This window comes from Microcaecilia unicolor, chromosome 11 (assembly GCF_901765095.1).
Source record: "Microcaecilia unicolor chromosome 11, aMicUni1.1, whole genome shotgun sequence".
In the NCBI taxonomy this organism is placed as follows: domain Eukaryota; kingdom Metazoa; phylum Chordata; class Amphibia; order Gymnophiona; family Siphonopidae; genus Microcaecilia; species Microcaecilia unicolor.
The window spans coordinates 63,899,354-63,925,882 of NC_044041.1; the positions used below are offsets into that span (position 1 = coordinate 63,899,354).

A 26,529-nucleotide genomic window follows, 5' to 3' on the forward strand; every position below is an offset into this window, starting at 1 on the left:
TTATATCCAGATGTGACAGAGAACTCAGGAAATATGGAAATAATTCCTTGTGATGAGAGAAAAAAAAATTGGGAGCTACTTTTTGAGTAGCGTACCCGTGTAGGTGTACGGTGAAATACCTGGGAATGAAATATGTATTTTTTTTTGCCCCAGAATATCTTTTCTTGATATAACTAATTAGATGGTACACTGCTGGTTACTTTCTTTATAAGTATAGCCTGTTTGAATATTTTATTTTGTTGGATCTCCATATCAATGAGTCCTCTCTCCTTATTCTCCTTTGGTCTATAACATAATACACAGAACCCATGCCACATTATTAAATTTTTTATTAAGTCATTTATAAGATACATTTTGAGTGTTAAAGTGTCAAACTTTGGTAAAAGCCAAAATGACTTACTTAAGGCACTGAAAACAATTTGTATTTCTCAGGTATATAGGAACATGAGACGTGTAACTTAATTCTGGGCTGTAGTCTGGAACTTTTTGTAACATATACAGAACATAACAATCTGGACACTAGCCAACACTGAGCAACCTTAGTCCTAACTTTGTTTCTCCTGCCTCATTCCTTTTCGTTGTTGGTTTTTGCCATTAATATTGGCTTAGCTTTTTCCTCTTGCTCTTTTGGCTTTCAGCTTCACTGGAACTGGGCTGCAGTATCACAAAAATTTCATTTGTAGTAATACAGGGTTCTCTCTCTATTCTCTAAACACCCCATCTATCTCATCCAGGCAGTCAAGGGCCAAGTCATTATGCAGTGGCTAAAGGCAGCAATATCAGTATGTACCCTTGTATAAGTCCAGCAGGGCTGTATCCTGCATGGTAACACACACTACCACTGAACTATCCTTACAACTGCCATGGTGCACTGATGTGCCTTTACTAATTTAGAGTGTTGTAAAGGGTAGTGCACTGTTATCTTTATATGAATAAAATAATTGCAACCAACCAGTTATAACATGTCCAATGAACTGTGTTTTGTTTCTTGGAAGGCTCTTTTATGTTTAATGCTAAAGGCAAACCTGCCCCTCCCCCTTGTAGACAGATGATGCTATGACCCTTCCTTGTATTGTAGTACTGCATTTTCTTTGTAAATTTCAGTGTTAGGAAAGCAAATGGCACAGAAGGCACCTGCTGCTTCCCTCAGCCAGGCCATACAATTTATTAGAGCCTGGGTTCACTATCTATAGTTCACAAGCTATTGGCCAGCTGGGCCTCATGGTTGGGTTCTGCTAGCAACGGAACTCCTTTAGCAACTGTCCAGCTATTACTAGTCTCTGGATCTCACTAGTTCCCTCGTAGATCTCAGTGATGCGAGCATCTCGATAGTGTCTTTCAGCTGGCATATCAGTCACATACCCCATTCCTCCCAGGATCTGGATGGCCTGAAATGAAGAGCAATAAAATGTAAGCACAGAAACCACATACCACCCCTTCCCCCTACAACTGCCATTTACATCTTACCTGATGCGAAATAGCAGTTGCTGCTTCTGATGCTGCTAACTTTGCCATTGCTGCCTCCTACAAGAGAATACAATTATAAATTAGTTTGCTGTACCACACATTTGCTTAGATTTTCCATCAAGCAGCACCATCCCTCTGCCTACTTCTGGGTGACTTCAGAACCCACTAACAAAGGCTATCTAGCACCCCAACACCCTTTGCTGTGTGGACTTCCACATCTTGACCTCAAGAATAGCCATACAGGGTCAGACCAATGGTCCATGTAGCCCACTATCCTGTTTCCAACAATGGCCAATCCAGATCACAAGTACCTGGCAGAAACCCAAATAGTAGCAACATTCCATGCTACCAATCCCAGGATAAGTAACGACTTCCCCATCTCAATAGCAGACTATGGACTTTTCCAAACCTTTTTTTAAACCCAGATACGTTAACAGTTGTTGTTACAGCCTCTAGCAATGAATTCCAGAGCTTAACTAATCATTGAGTGAAAAAAATATTGCCTCCTGTTTGTTTTAAAAATATTTCCATGAACTTCACTGAGTGTCCCCTAGTCTCTGAGATCTACAAAAGCCTGAGTAGTGTAGAATGAGTAGAAGTAAATCAAATTTTTTTCATTCTTTCAAAAAGTACAATCATATCTCCTTTCAGCCATCTCTTACCCAAGCTGAAGAGTTCTAACTTTAGCTTTTCCTCACTTGAGAGGAGTTTCATCCCCTTTATCCTTTTGGTTGCTCTTTTTTTTTTTTTTTAATTCTGCTATATCTTTTTGAGATATAGTGAGCAGAACTGAACACAATTCTCAAGGTGAGGTTACACCATGGAGCAATACAGAGGCATTATAGTATTCTTGGTCTTATCTTCCCTTTCCTAATAATTCCTAGCTTCCTGTTTACTTTTTTGGCGGCCACACAGCATATGATTTCAGCATATTGTCTACAATGACACCTAGATCTTTTCCTTAGGTGCTGAGCCCCAAGGTGAACCCAATACTCATGGCCAAATAAAATTGTGTGACCTCAGAGGGTGCAGAATAATGATGCACCTATGGAGAGCCTACCCAGGTCATGACTCTGCATGAGTAGAAGGTGTGCTTTTTTTGCTCTCTCCTCACTTGCCCGGTCTTGAGAGGTTTTTCAGTGCCTTCCAGCTATTTTCTCAGTTTCTTGTGGCTCTTCTTTTTTGGGTCCTATTTTTTCTTAGTTTTGTTTTGCCCGGGTTTAAGTTTTCTTTATTTTCCATCATCATTGGGCCATTTTTAGGCCCTGACTTTGGTCGGGTTGTTTCTTTTTTTTTTCTGTGGCTTGCCCCTTTTTTAAGCACCAAGTCATTTAATTTGGCCAACAAGGTTTTCCCATCCATGTCCACGAAGACCCAGTGCCTTCAAGCGCTGTACCCGGTGCAAGCTGATGATCTTGGAAACAGACACCCGTTCTTGGTATCTGCAGTGTCTTGGGCCTGACCACAGCCTTGCTGTGTTCTCTGTCTTCTTATGAAGAAGAGGACCTAGGTTTCCTGAGAGGCTCAACGACAGAAGATTTTTGGAGCCAACTCCGGTTCCTTGACATCAGGATCGAGGTTAGAGGCATCGATATCAAGCATCAGTAAGCATGGCTGTTTCAAGACCCTTAGACACTAGGAGCAGTGATGTGTCAAAAGGGTCTCCACCTGCTGTGCAAGTCCCCCGGGACCATCCATCGGACCCAACCCCAAGGTGATGTGAGGATTCGACGTCGGCACTAAGGAGCCTTAGTGACATGCTTCGGGCAAAGAACAAGAAGCATCATCAGTCACCCTTGAGACATGGTGCCGGGAGCTCTGGGGAATCGAAGGAGTCAGCACCCAAGAAGCATCAGCGCTAGAAGACTCGCTCTCCCTCCCCCCTCCATACAGGAAGTGCTCATGCACTTGTCTCCAAGCAGCCGAGATCCTGCACCTGCATTGACCCCAGCGACTCTACAACCTGTACCTCAACCGGCACCCCTACTTTTCCAGGTATCGGCCCTCGATGAACGCATCCGGGTCTTGCTCCCTGAGCTGCCAGATAGCCTTATGCAGTAGTGTGCATCAATATTGGGGGTGCTTGCACCTGCCGTATCTCCCGCTGCGGCCTTGACTGACCCCCAGGCTGCAGTGCAGCCTCCAATGCCGCTTGCGCTCCCAGTATTGACTGCTGCCTAAGCTGGTACCCCCTCGACGTTGGTAGAGGAAGCTTCAGCAGAGTTGAGATGGGAGCCAGCTTCTCTACGCCACTCTCGAGAGCATGGTTCCTCTGCATCGAGGTAGCTTCTGTCTCGGAGATTCCATAGGGAGACATTGTCCGAAACAGATGACGAGTGCTCATGGGATTCAGAGGAAGATCCCAGATAACTTTTCTTCAGATGAGTCTAATGGGATTCCCTCTGAACCCTCCCCACTACCTGAAAGGAGATGGTCTCCGCCGGAGAGCCTTTCATTCCCATCTTTTCTTAAGGAAATGACCGATGCCATTCCATTTAGAAGTGGAGGATGCGTCCAAGACCAGGATGCTCGAGGTCCTGGACTACACATCTCCTCCTAAGGAGGCTGTGACTGCCCCTCTCCACGATGTACTCAAGGAAGTCCTCATCAGGAACTGGGAATCCCCACTGTCGGTCCCTGTCATGCCCAAGAAGACTAACACCCGGTATCAGATCCACAATGAACCTGGGTTTGTTAGGCTTCAGTTGCCTCATGATTCCTTGGTGGTGGAGTCTGCTCTCAAAAGAGCCAGGAGTACTAGGGACTATGCCTTCGCACCCCCAGGCAGAGAAGCTAGAACCCTGTATTCTTTTGGGAGGAAGATGCACCAGGTTTCAATGCTGATCTCCCGTATATATGCTTACCAACTCTTCATGAGCGTTTACTTATGAAACTTGGTATGTGACAGCTGTCAGAGTTGGTGGACCCGCGCCCTCCGGACCAGATCAAGCCTTTTCGCCAGTTGGTCAGCAGCATAAGCATGTCAAAAGATCTTGGCCAGGACACTTTTGATGTCGCATCCAGGATCTCTGCTCAAAGTATAGCAATGCGCAGACTCTTATAGCTGCATATTGCTGACTTGGAACATTCTGTTCAGCAAAGGTTGTAGGATAACCTTTTTGGAGAGAAGGTTGAGGAAGTCGCAGACCAAATCAAGAAACACACGTATACCACCTCTTCTCTCTCCCACCAGTCGCCTTCTGCATCCACCTCCTCATCGAGGAGTGTTTTTGGCAAGCCATGGAGCGGTCCCTACTACTATTCTAGGTGTAGGTACATTCCTTTGGCTCGTCAGCCTGCTCAGTCACATCAACAGCGTGCACCCAATGCTTCCTGCTGCTCCCCAGTCAAAGCAACGGCTGTGCTTTCGACTGGCTCCAGCACAGCATAGCATAGCTGCAGTAAAAGTGCCCATCCCGGAAGATTTGCTGGTCAAGGGGAGACTAAAATTATTCCACAAAAGGTGGCCTCTTATAACCTCCAACTGGTGGGTTCTTCAAACAGTCCATCTTGGATACACCCTTAATTGGCTCTCCAAACGGCCCACCAAGAGCTCATTCATTCAGCTCTCAGCACAGGCAGGTACATGCAGAGGAACTCTCCGCCCTTCTCGAGGCCCATGCGGTCAAACTCGTTCCACCAGGGGAAGAAGGGTAAGGATTCTATTCCATGTACTTCTTTGTGCAGAAGAAAGGGGGGGGGGGGTTGCATTCCATCCTAGACTTAAAGGCCCTGAACAAATTTCTAGTCCGAGAAAAGTTCAGGATGTTTTCCCTGGGCACCCTTCGCCCCTTGATTCAGAAAAATGATTGGCTATGCTCTTTGGACTTAAAAGATGCATATACTCACATCCCGATACTTCCAGCCCACAAGAAGTATCTTCAATTTTGGCTGGGAACACATCACTTTCAGTACCGCGTTTGCCTTTTGGCCTCAAGTCAGCTCTCAGGGTCTTCACCAAATGTCTAGCGGTAGCTGCAGCATTGCTACGCAGACTGGGAGTCCATATCTCGACGATTGGCTGGTGAAGAGCACTTCAGAGGATGGTGCTAGAGCTACTAGGGTTCAATTTAAACCACCCCAAGTCCCATCTACACTTTGTCCATCGATTGGAGTTCATAGGAGCCCTGCTCGACACACAGAGGGTTCGAGCCTACCTCCGGAAGACAAGAGCGGACAATCTTGTTTCACTTGCGTCCAAGGTTAGTGCCTCTCAGCACGTCACAGCTAAGCAGGTGTGAGGTTGATGGGCCACATGGCTTCCTCAGTGTACGTTACACACAACACATCTTCACATGAGATCAGCTCAACGGACCCTGGCTTCTCAATGGTATCAAGCCATGGGAAGCCTGCACGATGTCATTTAAGTGTCCCCAGAGCTTCTACACTCTCTTCAGTAGTGGACAATTCGATGTAATTTGACTGGGACTTCCATTCCAAATTCCTCAGCCACAAAAAGTGCTGACAATGGATGCATCTCTCCTGGGATGGGGAGCTTATAGATGGGCTTCACACTCACGGAGCTTGGTCCTCCCAGGAAACAAATCTTCAGATCAACCTCCTGGAGCTCTAAGTGATCTGGAACGCTCTAAAAAGGCTTTCAGAGATTGTCTATTTCAATAAGAATAATTTGATAAGACAGCCAATCAGGTTGCACTGTATTACCTCAACAAGCAGATCACACCCCCCTGTGGCAGGAGGCTGTCCGGATGTGGCATTGGGCTCGCTGCAAAAGGAAGAACGCTGCCCAAAACGAGGACGCTGAAAGGCTGCATTGAACCGCCCCGGGCGATACCGTCGCGTCTTTCTGAAATGTGACCTCGAGGCTCCCTGCCTGGAAGTAGACTTGGGCCTATCCTCCGGAAGACGCTGAGATTTGGAATCCCTCAAATCTTTAACAATCTTTTCTAGGTCTTCCCCAAAAAGCAATTTAATGAGCCGTTGCTTAGAGGCCATATCTGCGGCCCAATGACGGAGCCACAGAAGACGCCGAGAGGAAACGGTCAAGGCCATGAGTTTGGCTGAAGCTCGGACCAAATCATACAAGGCATCCGCCAAGTACGCCAGCCCAATATCCATCAGCGACAGCTGAGGAGTTCCAAGCATATCAGACTCCGAAACCGAATCCATGACAGAATGTAGCCAACTGAGACAAGCTCTAGCCGTATAAGAACTACAAACAGAAGCTTGAAGTGTCAAAGCAGCCGCTTCAAAGGCACGTTTTAAAGAGGCCTCTAGCCGTCTGTCATGCATATCCTTAAGTGCCACACCACCTTCCACTGGAAGAGTAGTCTTCTTGGTGACTGCTGTCACCAGGGCATCCACCCTAGGTACAGCGAACTGCTCTAAACGGCCCGCTGAAACCGGATACAGCCTGGCCATAGCCCTGGCTACTTTCAGCCCCCCCATTGGGCCAAAATCAACTCTTCAATAGCTTCATGTACCGGAAAGGCCTTAGAAGGTCGTCTGGTACTAGCCATCTTGGGGTTGACCGCATGAAAAGCCGCAACCTCAGGGTCCTCTATATTCAGGGCGTGCAGTGCCTGAGAGACAAAGGAGGACAACTCCTCCTTATGGAAAATCCTCACGGCGGAAAAGTCCTCCAGTTGGTCAGTGAGGACACCGTCCTCCACCCCCGTCTGCTCCGAGACAGCCACCATGAAGGAAACTGCAGGCCCCCTCCTCAGACCTCAAAGAAAGACTAGGCTTTTTAAGGGAGGAGAAATCCTCTGGGTAAAAACCCCAAATCTCTTGGTTACCCCCACACCCCCTGAGAGAATCAAAGGCCGAAGCTGTCGCAGCCGCGTGAGGCAAGGCCCGTTTCAACAAAAACGCCTGATGGAGTAGCAAAATAAACTGGCAAAAACCCCTCCCCCGCAATGGAGGTCACAGCCATGGCACCTGCACCACCGCCCACAGTGCCTGACGCCCCCCCCCCCCCCCCTACCAGCGGAGAAGAAGCTTTGCTCAAAACCGCTACCGGAGCCGGCTCCGCGACTGATCGCAAAATGGCACGCTCTCGGGGGGGGGGGGGCACTGCTCCTTCGAGTCCTGAAATCAGCACACCCCGCGCTGCAAAGGGCCACTGCCAAATGCCGTTTTCCCGCCTCGGGAACAGCATTTTACCGCCTCCACTGCCATCACCTGTCCCTGAATAGGAACCCAGAAGGACTTACCCGGACCAGGGAAGCGCGGGAACTGACAGCTGAGCCGAAGAAAAAAAACTCTCCGACTCCCGACTCCACTTCGAGGCAGGCTCAGACAAGCAGGCAACAGCAAACAGGACTCGGACAGCAGTAACACAAACCTGCTCTCTGCAAAAACACACTTCCCTGTGCTTCTGTGTTTCTCTTTTAAATAAATTCTATGGTTCTCTCTTTTTTTTTTTTTAGTGAGGAGGCAGAAAATCAGTGAAGGAAAGGAACAGCAAAAGCCTGTTCAGAGGGAATTTGAGGTGCATAAAGGACCCAGCAACTGCGTATGCTGCCAAAGGGGGCACCACCAGGCTGCCACCCCCCGGCTCAACTGGCCACCGGCCCAGGAGCCCCCTCAGAGGCCTTGGGCCCAGGAGCTGGAGAAAAAGCGTCTACCACTCCTCAGATAGAGGACATACTGAGGAAGGAGCTGGCCGTCTGGCATCATTGCCTTTAGTTTGTTTATCTCTATCTCCACCTGCTGGTAGGCAGGACTTAACCCACTAGTTCCTGGATTCATCTGCTGCAAGTGACAAGGAAGCTTATGTTCTTATTGTATTTATAAATTCGTTTTAGTGTAACTGCCTGAATATGAAAATGTAAGTTGGACAAAAAAACAAAAAATAAAATAAAACCCCAGCAGAATGAACCAATGCTGCTATGGTAGCTCTCTAAAAGTCTACTTCGCTGTAAAGTAATGCATAGCAGTTAATTGGTCCTCACCCCACTTTTACACTTTAAACTACAGTTTGGACCAATCTTCAACACTCATTTGTGTCCTAATTCCATCCTGCTTGCCAATGGAAAAAGCAAAGTTGCATACTGTAATAACTATTACCCACTTGTATGCCTGATTAATTCTTCTGTTACAGGTAAGCAACTTTGCTGTCCCTGAAGTCAGTGGAACAGCTTACATCCCTATCCTTCCAGCCACATCACCCACACTGTGCCTCTCATCCCTACATTGGATTTATAGTGTTAAATATTTTATACAATATATTAAATAGATGATGTTAGTGTAATTTAACATTTTGGTGAATTCCCTGGGGTTGTACTTATCAAAAGAAGGTAAAGACACTGTCCTCTAGGACCTGCTGTATGTGCAGACTGAGTACAGATCTCCAGTACAACATATTACACCTGTAGTTATATTCTGTGTTCAGTAATTCTAAGATAGGAGTATGTTAGCGTCATCTACTGGAAACCTTGGTATAAGGTTTAAGAACATAAGAAGGGCTATGATGGATAAGACCAATGGTCCATTAAGCCTATCATACTGCCTTGACAGTGACCAATCTATGACATGTTCAGCGCTGGTGTACGTCTCGCAGCGCTATAGAAATGATTAGTGTAGTAGTTTCTCTAGAAGTAGCCTGCAGATTTGAATAAGAAAGTACTCTTCATGTTTCTCACACCCACATGTAAGAGGTAGAGAGATACTTGTTGCAAACTATACGGATCTCTCTCGCTAATTACTTTTTTCTGCAAATGCTCACTTCCTTGCAGTACATAAGCACCGCTGTATTCTCTGTAGGGTTGTTAGTGTCCTAAATATACTACAGTACAGGACCTCTGTAAGCACTATGCGTATTTTGCTTTAGGTATATTTGTTTATATAAGATACCTGTATAAAAGATGTTCAAGCCCTTTGCTGTTATACCTGGTATAGGGTTTCTGTGTCTTTAACATGGCTGCTTTCCAGGTCAGTAGACGAGCACTCTCCACAGCCAGCGACATATCTGCAAGCTTGAACTATAATGAAGAAAATTTCAGAACTCAGCATGCACACATATCATTTCAGGGTATGTGCCCCTTCCCACTACTGGGAAGCAGGGCATGTAGGCCAAGGAGAAAAACGCTTCAGCGACAGTATTCTATCCACAATAGTGTGAATGTGGCTGGGTTTTATCTCAGTAGTAGCAGAAACTTGTTATACCTGAATGGCTTGTAGTTTGCTGATTGAAGAGCCAAAGGCTAAACGCTTCTCAGAGTAGTCAATAGCACAGTCCAAGGCTGCTTGGGCTATCCCAAGTGCTTGTGAGGCATATGCCAATCCTGCCAGCGTCAAGAGTTTGCTGGAAAAGAAATTAAAATAATGTCCATAGCAGCTCCAGCTTTGAATATTTCTCAAAAGTATAGATAACAGGGGCATCCAGAAGATGCTGTCCTAAGCTAACACCTGTGCTTTGCTTGAGGCATGGCACATGTCCTTAATTTGCTCTGACTCTGGCTCCCTTCCCTTGTTGCTAAAATAAAGTTTCTTTATTCTGCTTGCACTATGGCAGGCCAAGAGATAATTTCAGGATCAATTTGCCAAAAGAACCAAAATCTAATAATTTTACAGGCCTGCCTGGTGACTCAAGTTACAACTGTTGTGTGGAATATCCCCTATTCAATCATAGTCACACTTCCACTAGCTAGCCCAGGGATGGGGATGTTTCACACAGTCAATGTTTGGAATCCTCTGAGGACTCGGGGAGGAGATAGAGTATGTAATGACTGCCCAAAGGTGACATTTTTTTCTGTAAACACTGCCATGTTGGTTTTTTAAGAATAGATAAATCGTCAATCTTGATGGACACCCCCTGGCCCAGTTAATCCACTTATAAACACATTTAATAAATGTGTCTGGTGAGAAATATCTGCACGTTGCACGTAAAAAACAAAAATAAGATGATGTATTTCAAATCAGTAAGAAAGAAAACAAAGATCACTTCTCTTGCAAATAACAAAAACATTATCATTAAACCTGCGGATAAGGATGGTAGTATAGTAACCCTCAACAGGAATCTAATTACAGAGCTAGAGACACAAATATATGATCCACAATTTTACTCCCTGCTTGAAAAGATCCTACAGATATACAAAAAAGAAATGTGAAAACAGTCAACATAACCTGCCTCAAAACCCCTTACTGAGGAAAGAGAAAAACTTTATCACCAAATCTCCAACCATTCCTACGATACAGATTTACCTGAAGTGCACAAATTCTCTGGACAGGCCCATTATTTCTGGTAATAGTTCCATATTGAGCCACTTTCTATTTTTATACATCAATTTCTTAGACTGTTTGTACCAAAAACACAGTAATCTGTTAGAGATTCTAGTAATATAATAAATACGTTTAAATGATTTTAATGCAGACATCTCAGTAATTTTTGGTCACCTTTGATACCGATTCCCTCTACACCAACATTCTGCAACAAAGATAAAAAAAAAAAAATAACAGAGTAGGGTTAAATGGTCAATATTCTCAATGGAGAAGGATAAATAATGGGGTTCTGCAGGGGTCTGTGCTGGAACTACTGCTTTTTAACATTTATAAATGATCTAGAGAAGGGAATAACTAGGGTGAAATTAGGCCTTACCTGCTAATTTTCTTTCCTCTAGACCCTCCAGACCGGTCAAGACGCGTGGGTTATGCTCGCCTACCCAGAGGGAGACTGAGAACACTAACTTCAACTATGTACATATAACCTGTGCCCATCCCACAAAAGCCAGTATACGCTTAGCAAAGCAGAGAAACCCCCTGCAACCTGAACTCTGAATCTAGAAAACCCCTGTACCTGGAAAACCAATAGTCAACACCAACAGTGTGCTCAGACAGACGGAACGTCAAGCGCCCCGCTCTGTCAAGTATTATGGACGAAGAAAACTCTCCGACCCAGTGAAAGATAAAAGGAATAGTCATAAGCAGAACACGGCTCAAATACTTCTGATACGAACAATATCTCTGAAATCCATAGGGCGGGCTCTTGACCGGTCTGGAGGGTCTAGAGGAAAGAAAATTAGCAGGTAAGGCCTAATTTCACCTTCCTCAGCGACCCTCCAGACCGGTCAAGACGCGTGGGAAGTACCAAGCAGTAGAAACTTAAGGGTGGGACCCTCGCAACGCAGAAGACAGCACAGCCGCTCCAAACATGCATCCTCTTTTGCCTGAACATCAATCCTATAATGCTTCACAAAGGAATGAATGGACGACCATGCCGCTGCTTTACAAAGTCCTGCGGAGGAACAAAACTACTCTCCGCCCAGGAAGCCGCAACCCCCCGAGTTGAATGCGCCTTAAGTAACGGGGGCACCGAACGCCGCCTCAACAAATAAGCCGAGGCAATAGCCTCCTTCAACCACCTGGCCAGAGTCCCCTTGGAGGACGCAGCTCCTCTCTTGGGACCTCCAAACAAAACGAACAATCTATCCGAAGCCCGGAATTCTCGCGTTCTGCTCAAATAGGACCGCAAGGGCGCGCCGAACATCCAACTTAGCCAACCGACGCTGAGAGGCATCCCCCGAACGATCCCCCAACACCGGTAATGAAATCACTTGATTCACATGGAACGCTGAAACCACCTTAGGAACAAAGGAAGGAACCGTCCTCAAGTCACTTTCTCTTTCGCAAAGGACAGAAAAGGCTCCCTACAAGACAAGGCTTGCAAACTCTGAAACTCTCCGAGCGGAAGCAATGGCCACCAGAAAAACTGTTTTCAAGGTAAGATCCTTACATGTGATGGACGCCAATGGTTCAAACGGAGGACCCACCAGAGTCTCCAAGACCAAATTCAAATCCCAAGGCGGAACCATCGGACGACGGGGCGGCCGAAATCAACTTCACTGCCCTCAGGAACCGCCCTACGTCCGGAGAAGCTGCCAAGGAGACTCCTCCAATCTTACCTCTGAAACAAGACAAAGCAGCAACCTGCACCTTCAGGGAAGAAAGGGAGAGCCCCCTGTCCAAACCATCCTGCAAAAACTCCAAAACCTCCATCACCGAAGCCCGCAAAGGGACAACATTCCGTTCAAGACACCAACTCTCAAGATGCGCCACACCCGCACATAAGCCAACGACGTGGACTTCTTACGCGAACGCAACATTGTATCATGACCCTGGCCGAGAAACCCTTCTTTCTCAATCTGTGCCTTTCAAGAGCCAAGCCGTAAGCAAGAATGGAGAGGGGTCGGCCATCTCGATCGGCCCCTGCACCAGTCTCACCCGAGACCCCAGGGGAAAAAAAGGATCCTGCACTAACAACCGCACCAGATCTCCGTACCATGGCCGACGAGGCCAATTGGGCGCTATCAGAATCACTAAGCCGGGATGACGACCGATCCGCTGTACCACGCGGCCCACCAGCGGCCACGGCGGAAACACATAGAGCAACTGCTGAGTCGGCCACGGCAGAACCAACGCGTCGAGACCCTCGGCTCGAGCATCTCTTCGACGACTGAAGTACCCGCGCGACCTGCGCATTGTCGGCCGATGCCATGAGATCCAACACCGGCCGACCCCACTGCAACACCATCCGCTCGAACACTGAGGGATGGAGAGCCCACTCTCCGGGATCCAACATGTGCCTGCTCAGATAATCCGCGTCCACAATTGTCCACTCCTGCTACGTGGCCTGCCGAAAGAGCCCTGAAGATGAGCCCTCTGCCCACCCCAACAACTCCGCTGCCTCTACGGCTAATCCCGGGCTCTTCGTCCCCCCCTGCCGATTCACATAAGCGACGGCCGTGGCATTGTCGGAAAGAACTCTGACCGCCTTGCCCTCTAGCAGACTTTGGAAGGACCGAAGAGCCAACCGAATTGCCCGAGTCTCCAGGCGGTTGATGGACCACGCCGCCTCTTCCGACGTCCAGCGCCCTTGGGCAACTGCCCTAGACAATGCGCCCCCCAGCCTAACAGACTCGCATCCGTGGTCAGTACCACCCAATTCGGCACCCTCTAGCGGCATACCCTTCGCTAGATTCGGAGTGTGAAGCCACCAGCGGAGGCTGCGCCGAACCCTCTCCGGCAGCGCTACCGCTCCTCCAACTCCTGGGACTGAGGGGACCACGAGTCAACAACGAACTCTGCAACTGTCTCATGTGGGCCCTGGCCCAAGGTACTACCTCTATAGATGCCGCCATCAGACCTAACACCTGAAGATACTCCCGCGCCGCAGGCGCCCTCTGAGCTCGGAGCTGACGTATCTGAATCTGCAGTTTGGAAATGCGAGGAGCCGTCAAAAACACCCGGCCTCGCTCCGTGTCGAACCGAACTCCCAGATATTCTAGAGACTGTGACGGGACTAGGTGACTCTTGGCCAGATTGACAACCAACCCAGCGACTGCAAAAAGGACACCACCCCGGGCGGTAGCCTCCTCGCTCTCCGCCTGCGTCTTGGCTCGAATTAACCAGTCGTCGAGATACGGATGCACCAAAATGCCCTGCAACCGTAACGCTGCTGCCACGACCACCATCACCTTGGAGAAAGTGCGAGGAGCTGTAGCCAGGCCGAATGGGAGCGCACAAAACTGAAAGTGACTCCCTAACACCACAAACGAAGAAACGCTGGTGCGCCTCTAGAATGGGGATGTGTAAATAAGCTTCTGTCAAATCCAATTAAGTCAGAAATTCCCCTTCCTGAACCGCTACAATGACCGAGCGCAACGTTTCCATCCGAAAGGAAGGGATCTTTAGAGCCGCATTGACCCTCTTGAGGTCTAAAATGGGCCGAAAAGAATCCTCTTTCTTTGGTACCACGAAGTAAATGGAGTAACACCGGTACCTCGTTCTTCTGGCGGAACAGGCACCACAGCGCCTAACTCTACCAGACGTGACAGAGTGTCTCGCACTGCCCTTGCCTTGCGCCTTGAATGACAGGGAGAGACGAGAAAGAATCGGACAGAGGACCGTCGAACTCCAGCGCGTACCCGTCTCGCACTATCTGCAGTACCCACTGGTCTGACGTGATTTGGCCCACCTCTGGTAAAACAAGCGTAAGCGAGCCCCCACACGAACCAGAGGCTGGACCCCCCAAACCATCATTGCGACCCACGGGACGTACTGGCCGCTCCAGAAGAGCAGCTCGCCCCCCCCGGCGGCCCCCACGAAAGGGCTGGGTTCTCTGAAATAACGAACCCCGGAACCCCCCCGAGGACCCTACCCGGCCGATACCGTCTAGCTTCCTGAAAACGGCCTCGCACCGCAGAGCCCCTAGACGCCTTGGGCCGAAGCTCTGGAAGCCGCGGGATCTTAGTATCACCAAGACCCCTAACCAACTTATCCAATTCGTCTCCAAAAGCAAAGCGCCCTTAAAGGAAGCGAACACAACTTTGCCTTGGACGCAGCATCTGCCAGCCAGCCCCGCAACCACAGGGCCCTTCGAGCCGCCACTGCGAGGGTCATGTTCTTCGCCGATGCACGCAACAAATCATATAGCGCATCTGCCAAGAAGGACGAGCCCATCTCCAACTTTGCCAAATCCTGCACTAAGGCGGCTCTATCAACCTGCGGAGCATCTAGCAGCCGCTCAGCCAGCGGAAACATGCTCGAGCCACCAGACCTCCACAAACTGAAGCCTGCAAAGCCAGCGCCGATAAATCAAAACTGCGCTTCAGGAATGTCTCCAATTTTCCTGTCCTGAGGGTCCCGCAAGGCAGCCCCTCCATCTACAGGAATTGCAGTAGCCTTAGTCACCGCCGTCACTACGGCATCCACAGTCGGAGGCTTTAAAGAGTCTCTATCTTCCTGCGGAAGGGGATAGAGCTTAGCCATGGCCCGTGCCACCTTACAAGGCGCCTCTGGCGAGAGCCATTCCTGCGTTACCATCTCTCTAAGATCCGCATTCATAGGAAAGTCCGAGATACCCTGCGGATCCCCTTAACCAACGGGTCCTGCTTTTCAGAGGGAGCAGGATCTACTGCCGGGTCAAACTTGAGCATAGCAGACACCTGCTCAATAAGATCCGCCACTTCCTCCCTGTGAAAAATGCGGACCACCGACGGATCCTCCCCGGGCACTGTCTCTCTATCTGGCCGGACAAGGACCCCTCCTCCTCCTCCAGGGGACTAAAGTCGCCCTCTGACTCTGGAGGAGAAAAACAGTCCAGGTCCTCAGCCCACTCAAACACGTGGCCTCTTAGCGCCCAAGCCCCCCCCCCAGACTAAGGGGCTCCGTGCGCGATGGTCCCGCCTGCCAGGCTTAGAAATAAGGACCAAACAAATTCCGGAGGGAAACCCATCCTTCCCGAAACGTCCCCTCCAGAAGCACCAGCCACCGGGCTGCCCTGAGGACCGCCGACTAAATCCGGTATTCTCGGGCCCGAATCCAAGATGGCGGCGGTTCCCGCCAAAACCGGGACCGCCGCTGAACCGCTAGCCGAAGCCCCTGCAACCTCCTGCAAGGCTGGCGCGGGAAGCTCCGCAGCTAACACCGGCGGAGCTGAGGACTGAGGCTTCGGTTCCCCGCAAAAGCGGCAGGAACCGCCAATCGCATCGACCCCCCCGACGCGCGCAAAAACGACAGCGAAGCGGCTTCGAGGCCATCTTCGCGCCAAAAACTCCCCAAAGGTAAAAGAACTGGGACTCACCCCAAAGAAGTCACTCACAGCCCAACTCGAACGGCTGCCCAGCTCCGGCACTCCGGAGTGCAGCTGCACCGCTCTCCACACTGTCTGGGTCTTTATGAAGTTTTTTTTTTTTTTTTTTTTAACTTTATTGCAGCACAATTGAGCCCTGCTGCTATTAAATCCCTGGCACTCAAGGCTGCAATATAACAAGTGCAGCCGAGGCACAAAGCTGCCCAAACTGGAGAGCTAGCTCGGGGGAGGGACCCGGCCACCCGGGTGTGACACCCCAGGGGGGACAATGGCAGGCCCCACTGGCACCACCAACCCCCAGCACACAGAGTAGTCCAGGCACAGGGATGTTCCTCAGGAATGAACAATAGACCAGGCTAAAACTCTCCTGATCCCTGACTCCTACCAGACCGGACAAGCTGCACAGGCTGCCTGTCTACCCTCTGCTGAGACTGAGAAAATACTGGCTTTTTGTGGGATGGGCACAGGTTATATGTACATAGTTGAAGTTAGTGTTCTCAGTCTCCCTCTGCTGGTAGGCGAGCATAACCCACGCGTCTTGACCGGTCTGGAGGGTCGCTGAGGAACGAGGTAATTAAATTTGCTGATGCCAAAGTTATTAAAAGTTGTTAAATCACAAGAGGACCCTATGAGACTGGGCATCCAAATGGCAGAGGACATTTAATGTGAGCAAGTGCAAAGTGATGCATATGGGAAACAGAAACCCAAACTATAACTACGTGATGTAAGGTTCCACATTAGGCGTCACTGCTAGGTGTCATCGTTAATGATACGTTGAAACCCTCTGCTCAGTGTGCAGCAGCAGTGGCTAAGAAAGCAAATAGAATGTTAGGAATTATTAGGAAAGGAATGTAAAACAAAAAGAATGTTATAATGCCTTTATCACGCCATGGTGCGACCACACCCCAAATACTATGTGCAATTCTAGTCATCACATCTCAAAATAAGATATAGTGGAATTAGAAAAGGTACAGAGAAGGGAACAAAAATTATAAATGGGATGGGCAAATTCTCTATGGGAAAGCCTAAAGCAGCTAGGGTTCTTCAGCTTGGAGAAGAAACAGTGAAGGTTGAGTTTCTTCTCCAACAGTGAAGGTGAAATATGAGAGAGGTCTACAAAACACCAAATGGAGTGGAATGGGTAGATGTGAAATCACTTGTTTTACTAGGATTAGGGAGAACACAATGAAGCTACTACTAGAGAAAAGATTTCTTCACTCAACATATAACTCTGGAATTCACTGCAGAGAATGTGGTAAAAACAGTTAGTTTAGCAGGATTTTAAAAATGTTTGAAAAAGAAAAGATGGACTTGGGAAACTCCAATGCTTATTTCTAGGATAAGCAGCATAAAATCTATTTTACTCTTTTGGGATCTTGCCAGGTACTTGTGACCTGAACTGGTCACTGTTGGAAACAGGATACTGGGCTTGACTGACCTTGGTCTGTCCCAATATGAAAATGCTTATGTTCTTATGTATAACACACTGTTACAAAGGACATCTAACCTTGGGATACCTACTCATTTCATTGTTATTTTAGCATCCATTTCCTTAACTAAAATTATTTTTAAGTTTCAAGGAAAATGCTTTCTTCACGTCAAGGGGACGGTAATGGGAGCCTCTATATGTAGTGTGGTTTGAAGAACATTTCTTGGAGTAATCATCCATTCTCGAAGGAAGTTAAAATGTGGAAACACTACACTGATGTTGTTTTTATGCTATGGAACAGGGATATAGCAAGACTACAGGAATTTTATACTTGGTTAAACACTAGGGATGTTCATCTTAAATGTAAGATGCATTTTGATTTTAAAAGAAATTTCATAACTGGACATTATTATTAGAAAAGACAGGAACAGTTTCAAAACCACCTTTTATCAAAATCCATCTGACAAAAATATTTACATTACAGTAATTTTCACACCAGGAGCTTGAAGAGAAACGTGCCATATGGTTTTTAAGATTACACAGAGTGAACTGATTTTAACGAACATGACACCAGGCCAAGGATAGACTAACAGGTTCAAAACATACCCTAGTAAATGTAGTAAAGCGAATGCTACATACCTGTAGAAGGTATTCTCCGAGGACAGCAGGCTGATTGTTCTCACTGATGGGTTGACGTCCTCGGCAGCCCCCTCCATCGGAAAGTTTACTAGCAAAGGCCTTGCTAGTCCTCGCGCGCCCATGCGCACTGCGCATGCGCAGCCGTCTTCCCGCCCGAAACCGGCTCGAGCCGGCCAGTCCAGTATGTAGCAAGACAATACATTTAAGGGAAGACACAACTCCAAAGGGGAGGCGGGCGGGTTTGTGAGAACAATCAGCCTGCTGTCCTCGGAGAATACCTTCTACAGGTATGTAGCATTCGCTTTCTCCCGAGGACAAGCAGGCTGCTTGTTCTCACTGATGGGGTATCCCTAGCCCCCAGGCTCACTCAAAACAACAACCATGGTCAATTGGGCCTCGCAACGGCGAGGACATAACTGAGATTGACCTAAAAATTACCAACTAACTGAGAGTGTAGCCTGGAACAGAACAAACAGGGCCCTCGGGGGGGTGGAGTTGGATCCTAAAGCCCAAACAGGTTCTGAAGAACTGACTGCCCGAACCGACTGTCGCGTCGGGTATCCTGCTGCAGGCAGTAATGAGATGTGAATGTGTGGACAGATGACCACGTCGCAGCTTTGCAAATTTCTTCAATAGAGGCTGACTTCAAGTTGGCTACCGACGCAGCCATGGCTCTAACATTATGAGCCGTGACATGACCCTCAAGAGCCCGCCCCGCCTGGGCGTAAGTGAAGGAAATGCAATCTGCTAGCCAATTGGAAATGGTGCGTTTCCCTACAGCCACTCCCCTCCTATTGGGATCAAAAGAAACAAACAATTGGGCGGACTGTCTGTTGGGCTGTGTCCGCTCCAGATAGAAGGCCAATGCTCTCTTGCAGTCCAATGTGTGCAGCTGACGTTCAGCAGGGCAGGAATGAGGACGGGGAAAAATGTTGGCAAGACAATTGACTGGTTCAGATGGAACTCCGACACGACCTTTGGCAGAAACTTAGGGTGAGTGCGGAGGACTACTCTGTTGTGATGAAATTTGGTGTAAGGAGCCTGGGCTACCAGGGCCTGAAGCTCACTGACTCTACGAGCCGAAGTAACTGCCACCAAGAAAATGACCTTCCAGGTCAAGTACTTCGGATGGCAGGAATTCAGTGGCTCAAAAGGAGGTTTCATCAGCTGGGTGAGAACGACATTGAGATCCCATGACACTGTAGGAGGCTTGACAGGGGGCTTTGACAAAAGCAACCTCTCATGAAGCGAACAACTAAAGGCTGTCCTGAGATCGGCTTACCTTCCACTTGGTAATGGTATGCACTGATCGCACTAAGGTGAACCCTTACGGAGTTGGTCTTAAGACCAGACTCAGACAAGTGCAGAAGGTATTCAAGCAGGGTCTGTGTAGGACAAGAGCGAGGATCTAGGGCCTTGCTGTCACACCAGACGGCAAACCTCCTCCAATGAAAGAAGTAACTTCTCTTAGTGGAGTCTTTCCTGGAAGCAAGCAAGATGCGGGAGACACCCTGTGACAGACCCAAAGAGGCAAAGTCTACGCCCTCAACATCCAGGCCGTGAGAGCCAGAGACTGGAGGTTGGGATGCAGAAGAGCCCCTTCGTCCTGTGTGATGAGGGTCGGAAAACACTCCAATCTCCACGGTTCTTCGGAGGATAACTCCAGAAGAAGAGGGAACCAGATCTGACGCGGCCAAAAAGGAGCAATCAGAATCATGGTGCCTCGGTCTTGCTTGAGTTTCAACAAAGTCTTCCCCACCAGAGGGATGGGAGGATAAGCATACAGCAGGCCCTCCCCCCAATCCAGGAGGAAGGCATCCGATGCCAGCCTGCCGTGGGCCTGAAGCCTGGAACAGAACTGAGGGACTTTGTGGTTCACTCGAGATGCGAAGAGATCCACCAAGGGGGTGCCCCACACCTGGAAGATCTGTCGTACCACACGGGAATTGAGCGACCACTCGTGAGGTTGCATAATCCTGCTCAACCTGTCGGCCAGACTGTTGTTTACGCCTGCCAGATATGTGGCTTGGAGCACCATGCCGTGACGGCGAGCCCAGAGCCACATGCTGACGGCTTCCTGACACAGGGGGCGAGATCCGGTGCCCCCTGCTTGTTGACATAGTACATGGCAACTGGTTGTCTGTCTGAATTTGGATAATTTGGTGGGACAGCCGATCTCTGAAAGCCTTCAGAGCGTTCCAGATCGCTCGTAACTCCAGAAGATTGATCTGCAGATCGCGTTCCTGGAGGGACCAGCTTCCTTGGGTGTGAAGCCCATCGACATGAGCTCCCCACCCCAGGAGAGACGCATCCGTGGTCAGCACTTTTTAGAGGCTGAGGAATTTGGAAGGGACGTCCCAGAGTCAGATTGGACCAAATGTCCACCAAGACAGGGATTCGAGAAAACTCGTGGACAGGTGGATTACGTCTTCTAGATCCCCAGCAGCCTGGAACCACTGGGAAGCTAGGGTCCATTGAGCAGATCTCATGTGAAGGCGGGCCATGGGAGTCACATGGACTGTGGAGGCCATGTGGCCTAGCAATCTCAACATCTGCCGAGCTGTGATCTGCTGGGACGCTCGTACCCGCGAGACGAGGGACAACAAGTTGTTGGCTCTCGTCTCTGGGAGATAGGCGCGAGCCGTCCGAGAATCCAGCAGAGCTCCTATGAATTCGAGTCTCTGCATTGGAAGAAGATGGGACTTTGGATAATTTATCACAAACCCCAGTAGCTCCAGTAGGCGAATAGTCATCTGCATGGACTGCAGGGCTCCTGCCTCGGATGTGTTCTTCACCAGCCAATCGTCGAGATATGGGAACACGTGCACCCCCAGCCTGCGAAGTGCCGCTGCTACCACAGCTAGGCACTTTGTGAACACCCTGGGCGCAGAGGCGAGCCCAAAGGGTAGCACACAGTACTGGAAGTGGCGTGTGCCCAGCTGAAATCGCAGATACTGTCTGTGAGCTGGCAGTATCGGGATGTGAGTGTAGGCATCCTTCAAGTCCAGAGAGCATAGCCAATCGTTTTGCTGAATCATGGGGAGAAGGGTGCCCAGGGAAAGCATCCTGAACTTTTCTTTTACGAGATATTTGTTCAGGGCCCTTAGGTCTAGGATGGGACGCATCCCCCCTGTTTTCTTTTCCACAAGGAAGTACCTGGAATAGAATCCCAGCCCTTCTTGCCCGGATGGCACGGGCTCGACCGCATTGGCGCTGAGAAGGGCGGAGAGTTCCTCTGCAAGTACCTGCTTGTGTTGGAAGCTGTAAGACTGAGCTCCCGGTGGACAATTTGGAGGTTTTGAGACCAAATTGAGGGTGTATCCTTGCCGGACTATTTGCAGAACCCACTGATCGGAGGTTATGAGAGGCCACCTTTGGTGAAAAGCTTTCAACCTCCCCCCGACCGGCAGGTCGCCCGGCACTGACACTTGGATGTCGGCTATGCTCTGCTGGAGCCAGTCAAAAGCTCGCCCCTTGCTTTTGCTGGGGAGCCGAGGGGCCTTGCTGAGGCGCGCGCTGCTGACGAGAGCGAGCGCGCTGGGGCTTAGCCTGGGCCGCAGGCTGTCGGGAAGGAGGATTGTACCTACGCTTACCAGAAGCATAGGGAGCAGTCTTCCTTCCCCCGAAAAATCTTCTACCTGTAGAGGTAGAGGCTGAAGGCTGCCGGCGGGCGAATTTGTCGAATGCGGTGTCCCGCTGGTGGAGAGACTCTACCACCTGTTCGACTTTTTCACCAAAAATGTTGTCCGCACGGCAAGGCGAGTCCGCAATCCGCTGCTGGAGTCTATTCTCCAGGTCGGCGGCACGCAGCCATGAGAGCCTGCGCATCACCACACCTTGAGCAGCGGCCCTGGACGCAACATCAAAAGTGTCATAAACTCCTCTGGCCAGGAATTTTCTGCACGCCTTCAGCTGCCTGACCACCTCCTGAAAAGGCTTGGCTTGCTCAGGGGGAAGAGCATCAACCAAGCCCGCCAACTGCCGCACATTGTTCCGCATGTGTATGCTCGTGTAGAGCTGGTAAGACCTGGATCTTGGACACGAGCATAGAGGAATGGTAGGCCTTCCTCCCAAAGGAGTCTAAGGTTCTAGCGTCCTTGCCCGGGGGCGCAGAAGCATGTTCCCTAGAACTCTTAGCCTTCTTTAGGGCCAGATCCACAACTCCAGAGTCGTGATGGCAACTGGGTGCGCATCAGCTCTGGGTCCCCATGGATCCGGTACTGGGACTCGATCTTCTTGGGGATGTGGGGATTAGTTAAAGGTTTTGTCCAGTTCGCAAGCAATGTCTTCTTTAGGACATGGTTGCAAGGGAACAGTGGACGCTTCCTTAGGTGGAGAAGGATAGTCCAGGAGCTCAAACATTTCAGCCCTGGGCTCGTCCTCCACAACCACCGGGAAGGGGATGGCCGTAGACATCTCCCGGACAAAGGAAGCAAAAGACAGACTCTCGGGAGGAGGAAGCTGTCTCTCAGGAGAGGGAGTGGGATCAGAAGGAAGACCCTCAGACTCCTCGTCAGAGACCATATCTGGGATCTTCCTCTTCCTCCCACGAGGCCTCACCCTCGGTGTCAGACACAAGTTCACGAACCTGTGTCTGCAACCTCGCCCTGCTCGACTCGGTTGAACCCCGTCCACGGTGGGGGCGTCGAGAGGTAGACTCCCTCGCCCGCATCGGCGAAGCTCCCTCCGCCGACGTAGTCGGGGAGCCTTCCTGGGAGGTGGCCGCGGTCGGCACCGCAACGGCGGTACCGACGTCGGGGACCTCAACCTGGGCGATGGGCCAGCCGGCGCCACGCTCGACGGTACCGGAGGCGCAAGCACCGCCGGTACCGGAGGGGTAGGGCGCAACAGCTCTCCCAGAATCTCTGGGAGAACGGCCGGAGGCTCTCGTTTAGAGTGGCTGCAGAGAAAGGCTGAGAGGTCGATGCAGGCGTCGACGTCAGAACCTGTTCCGGGCGAGGAGGCTGTTCGGGCTGTCCAGAGTGGAGCGCATCGACACCTCCTGAACAGCGGGTGAGCGGTCCTCTCCGGTGCCGATGCCTGCTGGGTGCCGAATCCCTCGGCGACCCAGAGCTCTCGGTGCCGACACGGGGAGGAGACGGTGTCGATGCTTCTTCGACTTCTTCCGAAGCATGTCACCGGAGCTCCCCGGCACCGACGAGGAGGACGTAGAATCCATCCGTCGCTTCCTCGGGGCCGAGACCGAAGAGGGTCGATCTCGGGGGGGCTGTACCGCAGGAGCCCTCAGGGTAGGGGGAGACCCACCCGAAGGCTCACCGCCACCAGCAGGGGAATGGACAGCCCTCACCTGCACTCCTGACGATGCACCTCCGTCCGACGACATCAGCAGACGAAGTCTCGGTACCACCGACCGTCGATGCAGTCGCCCGATGCCTCGGCGCCGATGCAGAGGTCCGATGCCTCGATGCAGTCGATGGAGCGGCAGCCAAGGAAGATGGTCCGGACGCTGACGACGTCGATGCACTCGATGCCTCCGGTGCCGATGTCGACGAAGAGCCCGAGAACAAAACGTTCCACTGGGCTAATCTCGCTACCTGAGTCCGCCTTTGTAACAGGGAACACAGACTGCAGTTCTGAGGGCGGTGCTGGGCCCCTAGACACTGAAGACACGCAGAGTGCCTATCAGTGAGCGAGATTACCCGGGCGCACTGGGTGCACTTCTTGAAGCAGCTGGAAGGCTTCGATGTCATGGGCGGAAAAATCACGCCGGCGAAATCAAAAGCCGAAATGGCGGAAATTGAAGCACCAAAATTTAGAGGGAGAAAAATCTCAACCGAGGCCAAACTAGGCCTACCCCGTCAACGAAAGAAAACTTACGGGGCAAAAGCTGAGAAAAATACGGGAAGGGCAGAAAACCCGAAAGGGTCTTCCGGAGCACTTCCCGAACTTTTTGAAAGAAAAAACACGAGAAAACACGTCGAAAAGGACGCGCGAGGTCGACTCTCTGGGGCACGAACGGCGTAACACGACCGTACCGAGCGCGGACGAAAGAAGACTGGCCGGCTCGAGCCGGTTTCGGGCGGGAAGACGGATGCGCATGCGGCATGTGCGCATGGGCGCGCGAGGACTAGCAAAGGCCTTTGCTAGTAAACTTTCCGATGGAGGGGGCTGCCGAGGACGTCAACCCATCAGTGAGAACAAGCAGCCTGCTTGTCCTCGGAGAATGAGGGTTACCTTAGAGCTAGAAGTGCATGTTAGGAAGTACTGTTAGAGGGTCAGAAAAAGGATAGAGATGTTGATATTGTATGCACATTAAGATTCTCCCATTTAGCAGAGATCCAGAAAATTATTAAAAAGAACTAGTATATTTTGCTAATGTTTCACAGCTGTGGTTTCTGTTGTTCTCTCCATACTAAAAAAAAAAAAAAAAAAATTTATTACCAAAAACAGTGTTGGAATTGTTGCCATTCTATTTCTGGTTGTTGGAGTGTCTGGATACTGTTTGATTTTTTTTTGTATTTTCCTGTTTTCTAATTGTTTTTGTGTCTGGACTCTCAATAAATTACTTCTATAAATAAAAAAATTAAAAAAAAAAAGAGAGAGAACTGGTATATATTTAGAGGGCCACGAATGTTTCAGGAATAAAAGGGTCACCACTGCATACTCAAGGGACAGAAAGCTTAAGGAAAGGCTGGTACCATCGTTTCTTCCTGAGCTGACAGTAGAAAAGGTTGAAAAACATGGGCACTTTTGTTGTGGAATTCTGTAGTGTGTCCAAACTCTGACTATTACAATGTTTGAATATCTGATAACAGAAGTTTCATATTAGACTATATTTGGATTGTAACACAACCCACATCATTTACATTATTGTTTGCCCATGTCCCTTGTTGTATGCTAGTAAGACTACGAGAAAAGTGAAAATCAGGATGATTGAGTTATTGCCTCAAAAATGGCCACTCTTGGGGAGGACGTGATGTCACCGCACAAAATGGCAGCCTAGTTTCATCACTCTCGCACACAGCTAACTGCAATATCCAAAGCCATCAGCCTTTTTCGCATGTCGTATAGGCGTCTGTGAAACTGCAGTGCATCTACAACCATGAGTAAAGCTGCTTCTGCATGAAAAAAGGAGACTGATTGGCCGCCAGGTCGAGAAGGGAGCAAGGCTGTGAGCCGCCATATGTCACCAGCGTGCCTCTCTCCGTCCAACTCAGACTTGGTGCTATCGAGACTGCCTCTTTCAAAAAAAGGTATTTCAAGTGAGTTGCGAAAGTTCTCATCCAGAATCCAAGCAGACATTAAAACCTCCAAGAAGGAAATTCTGGACGGCATGGACACATTAAGCTCAGATCTCCGGGAGCTGGGGGGGGGGGGGGGGAAGGGTGGAGGACATTGAATTGAAGCTGGACGAGCATGCAGAATCTATCCATACACATGCCTCCAGTATCCAGGACCTGGAGAAGAAGTATGCAGACCTGTCCTATATAATGGATGATTTAGAAAACAGGGGCCGCCGGAACAACCTCTGATTTCGGGGTGTCCCGGGGGGGGGGGGGGTCGACTGAGGTCATCCCGGCGATCATACTGTCCCTGTGTGCCATCTTGATGGGGTCCGAGTTGGGCGCGGACCCGGTTGAACTGGAAAAAGAGTGCACCATTCACTGGGTCAGCGTTTGGACCACAGGTCGCAAGATATAATTTTGCGTTTTTTTCAAATTCGCAAAGAACTTATCCTTACTCGAGCTTGGAGGATGCCTGACCTAGAGTACGGCAACTCCAGGATTGCTGTATATCAGGACCTCTCACAATATACGTTGCAGCAGTGGAGGTTGATGAAGCCGTCCCTAGACATATTAAATAAGGAGCAAATTCAATATAGATGGGGGTTTCCGTTTTCACTGAACTTTGCTTTGAAAGGTATAAAGCATTGAGTGCAGTCCCTGGCAGGAGCCTGGGAAATCTTGCACACAGCGGGGATGGCAGCTTCGGCTGTACCTCCGAACACAATGGCTCCTGCAACGAGAGCTAAATTTCAAAGATGGCAGAGGGTTGCTGCGTCCTCCAGGAAGAATATACAGAAAGCAATAGCTTCGGTCGCGGAGACCTGAACTGCTTGCAATAATCACTCAGTGTACACTATACATTATTTTTCTTGAGGAGTGGACTTTGAAAAAACGGCGATGGGAGGAAACATATTTCTGATTAAACGAGATTTCCCTAAAGGAGAGTAAGGTTATGTATATGCCCCTGTAAAGCTTGAATAGCTATGCTATATTAAGTCTTGAGATGTATGGCTGGGTCATGTATAGTGTTTGGGAGGACAGCTGTTATCAGAGGGTAGCTATGTAAGTGAAGAGGGAGGAAGATGTGCGGGAGAGTTGACTGTTGGTATTTAGAGTGTGGTTGTGTGAGGATGTGGATAGGGCTACATGGTGGACTATATGTATAGGTGGTGAGGGATAAATTCTTTGATGTC

At 49.6% G+C, this 26,529-nt stretch overlaps 1 protein-coding gene across 1 annotated transcript in view; it reads right to left on the reverse strand.

Moving 5' to 3' along the window:
- Window positions 1-314: 314 nt before the first annotated feature.
- The window catches only part of ACADS (acyl-CoA dehydrogenase short chain), a 40,783-nt gene continuing 14,568 nt past the window's right edge, over window positions 315-26,529 (reverse strand). Inside the window, 5 exon segments of the mRNA XM_030218389.1 lie at window positions 315-1,388; window positions 1,468-1,526; window positions 9,323-9,413; window positions 9,598-9,705; window positions 9,707-9,736. Coding sequence (XP_030074249.1) covers window positions 1,236-1,388; window positions 1,468-1,526; window positions 9,323-9,413; window positions 9,598-9,705; window positions 9,707-9,736 — 441 coding nt within the window. The 3' untranslated portion in view covers window positions 315-1,235.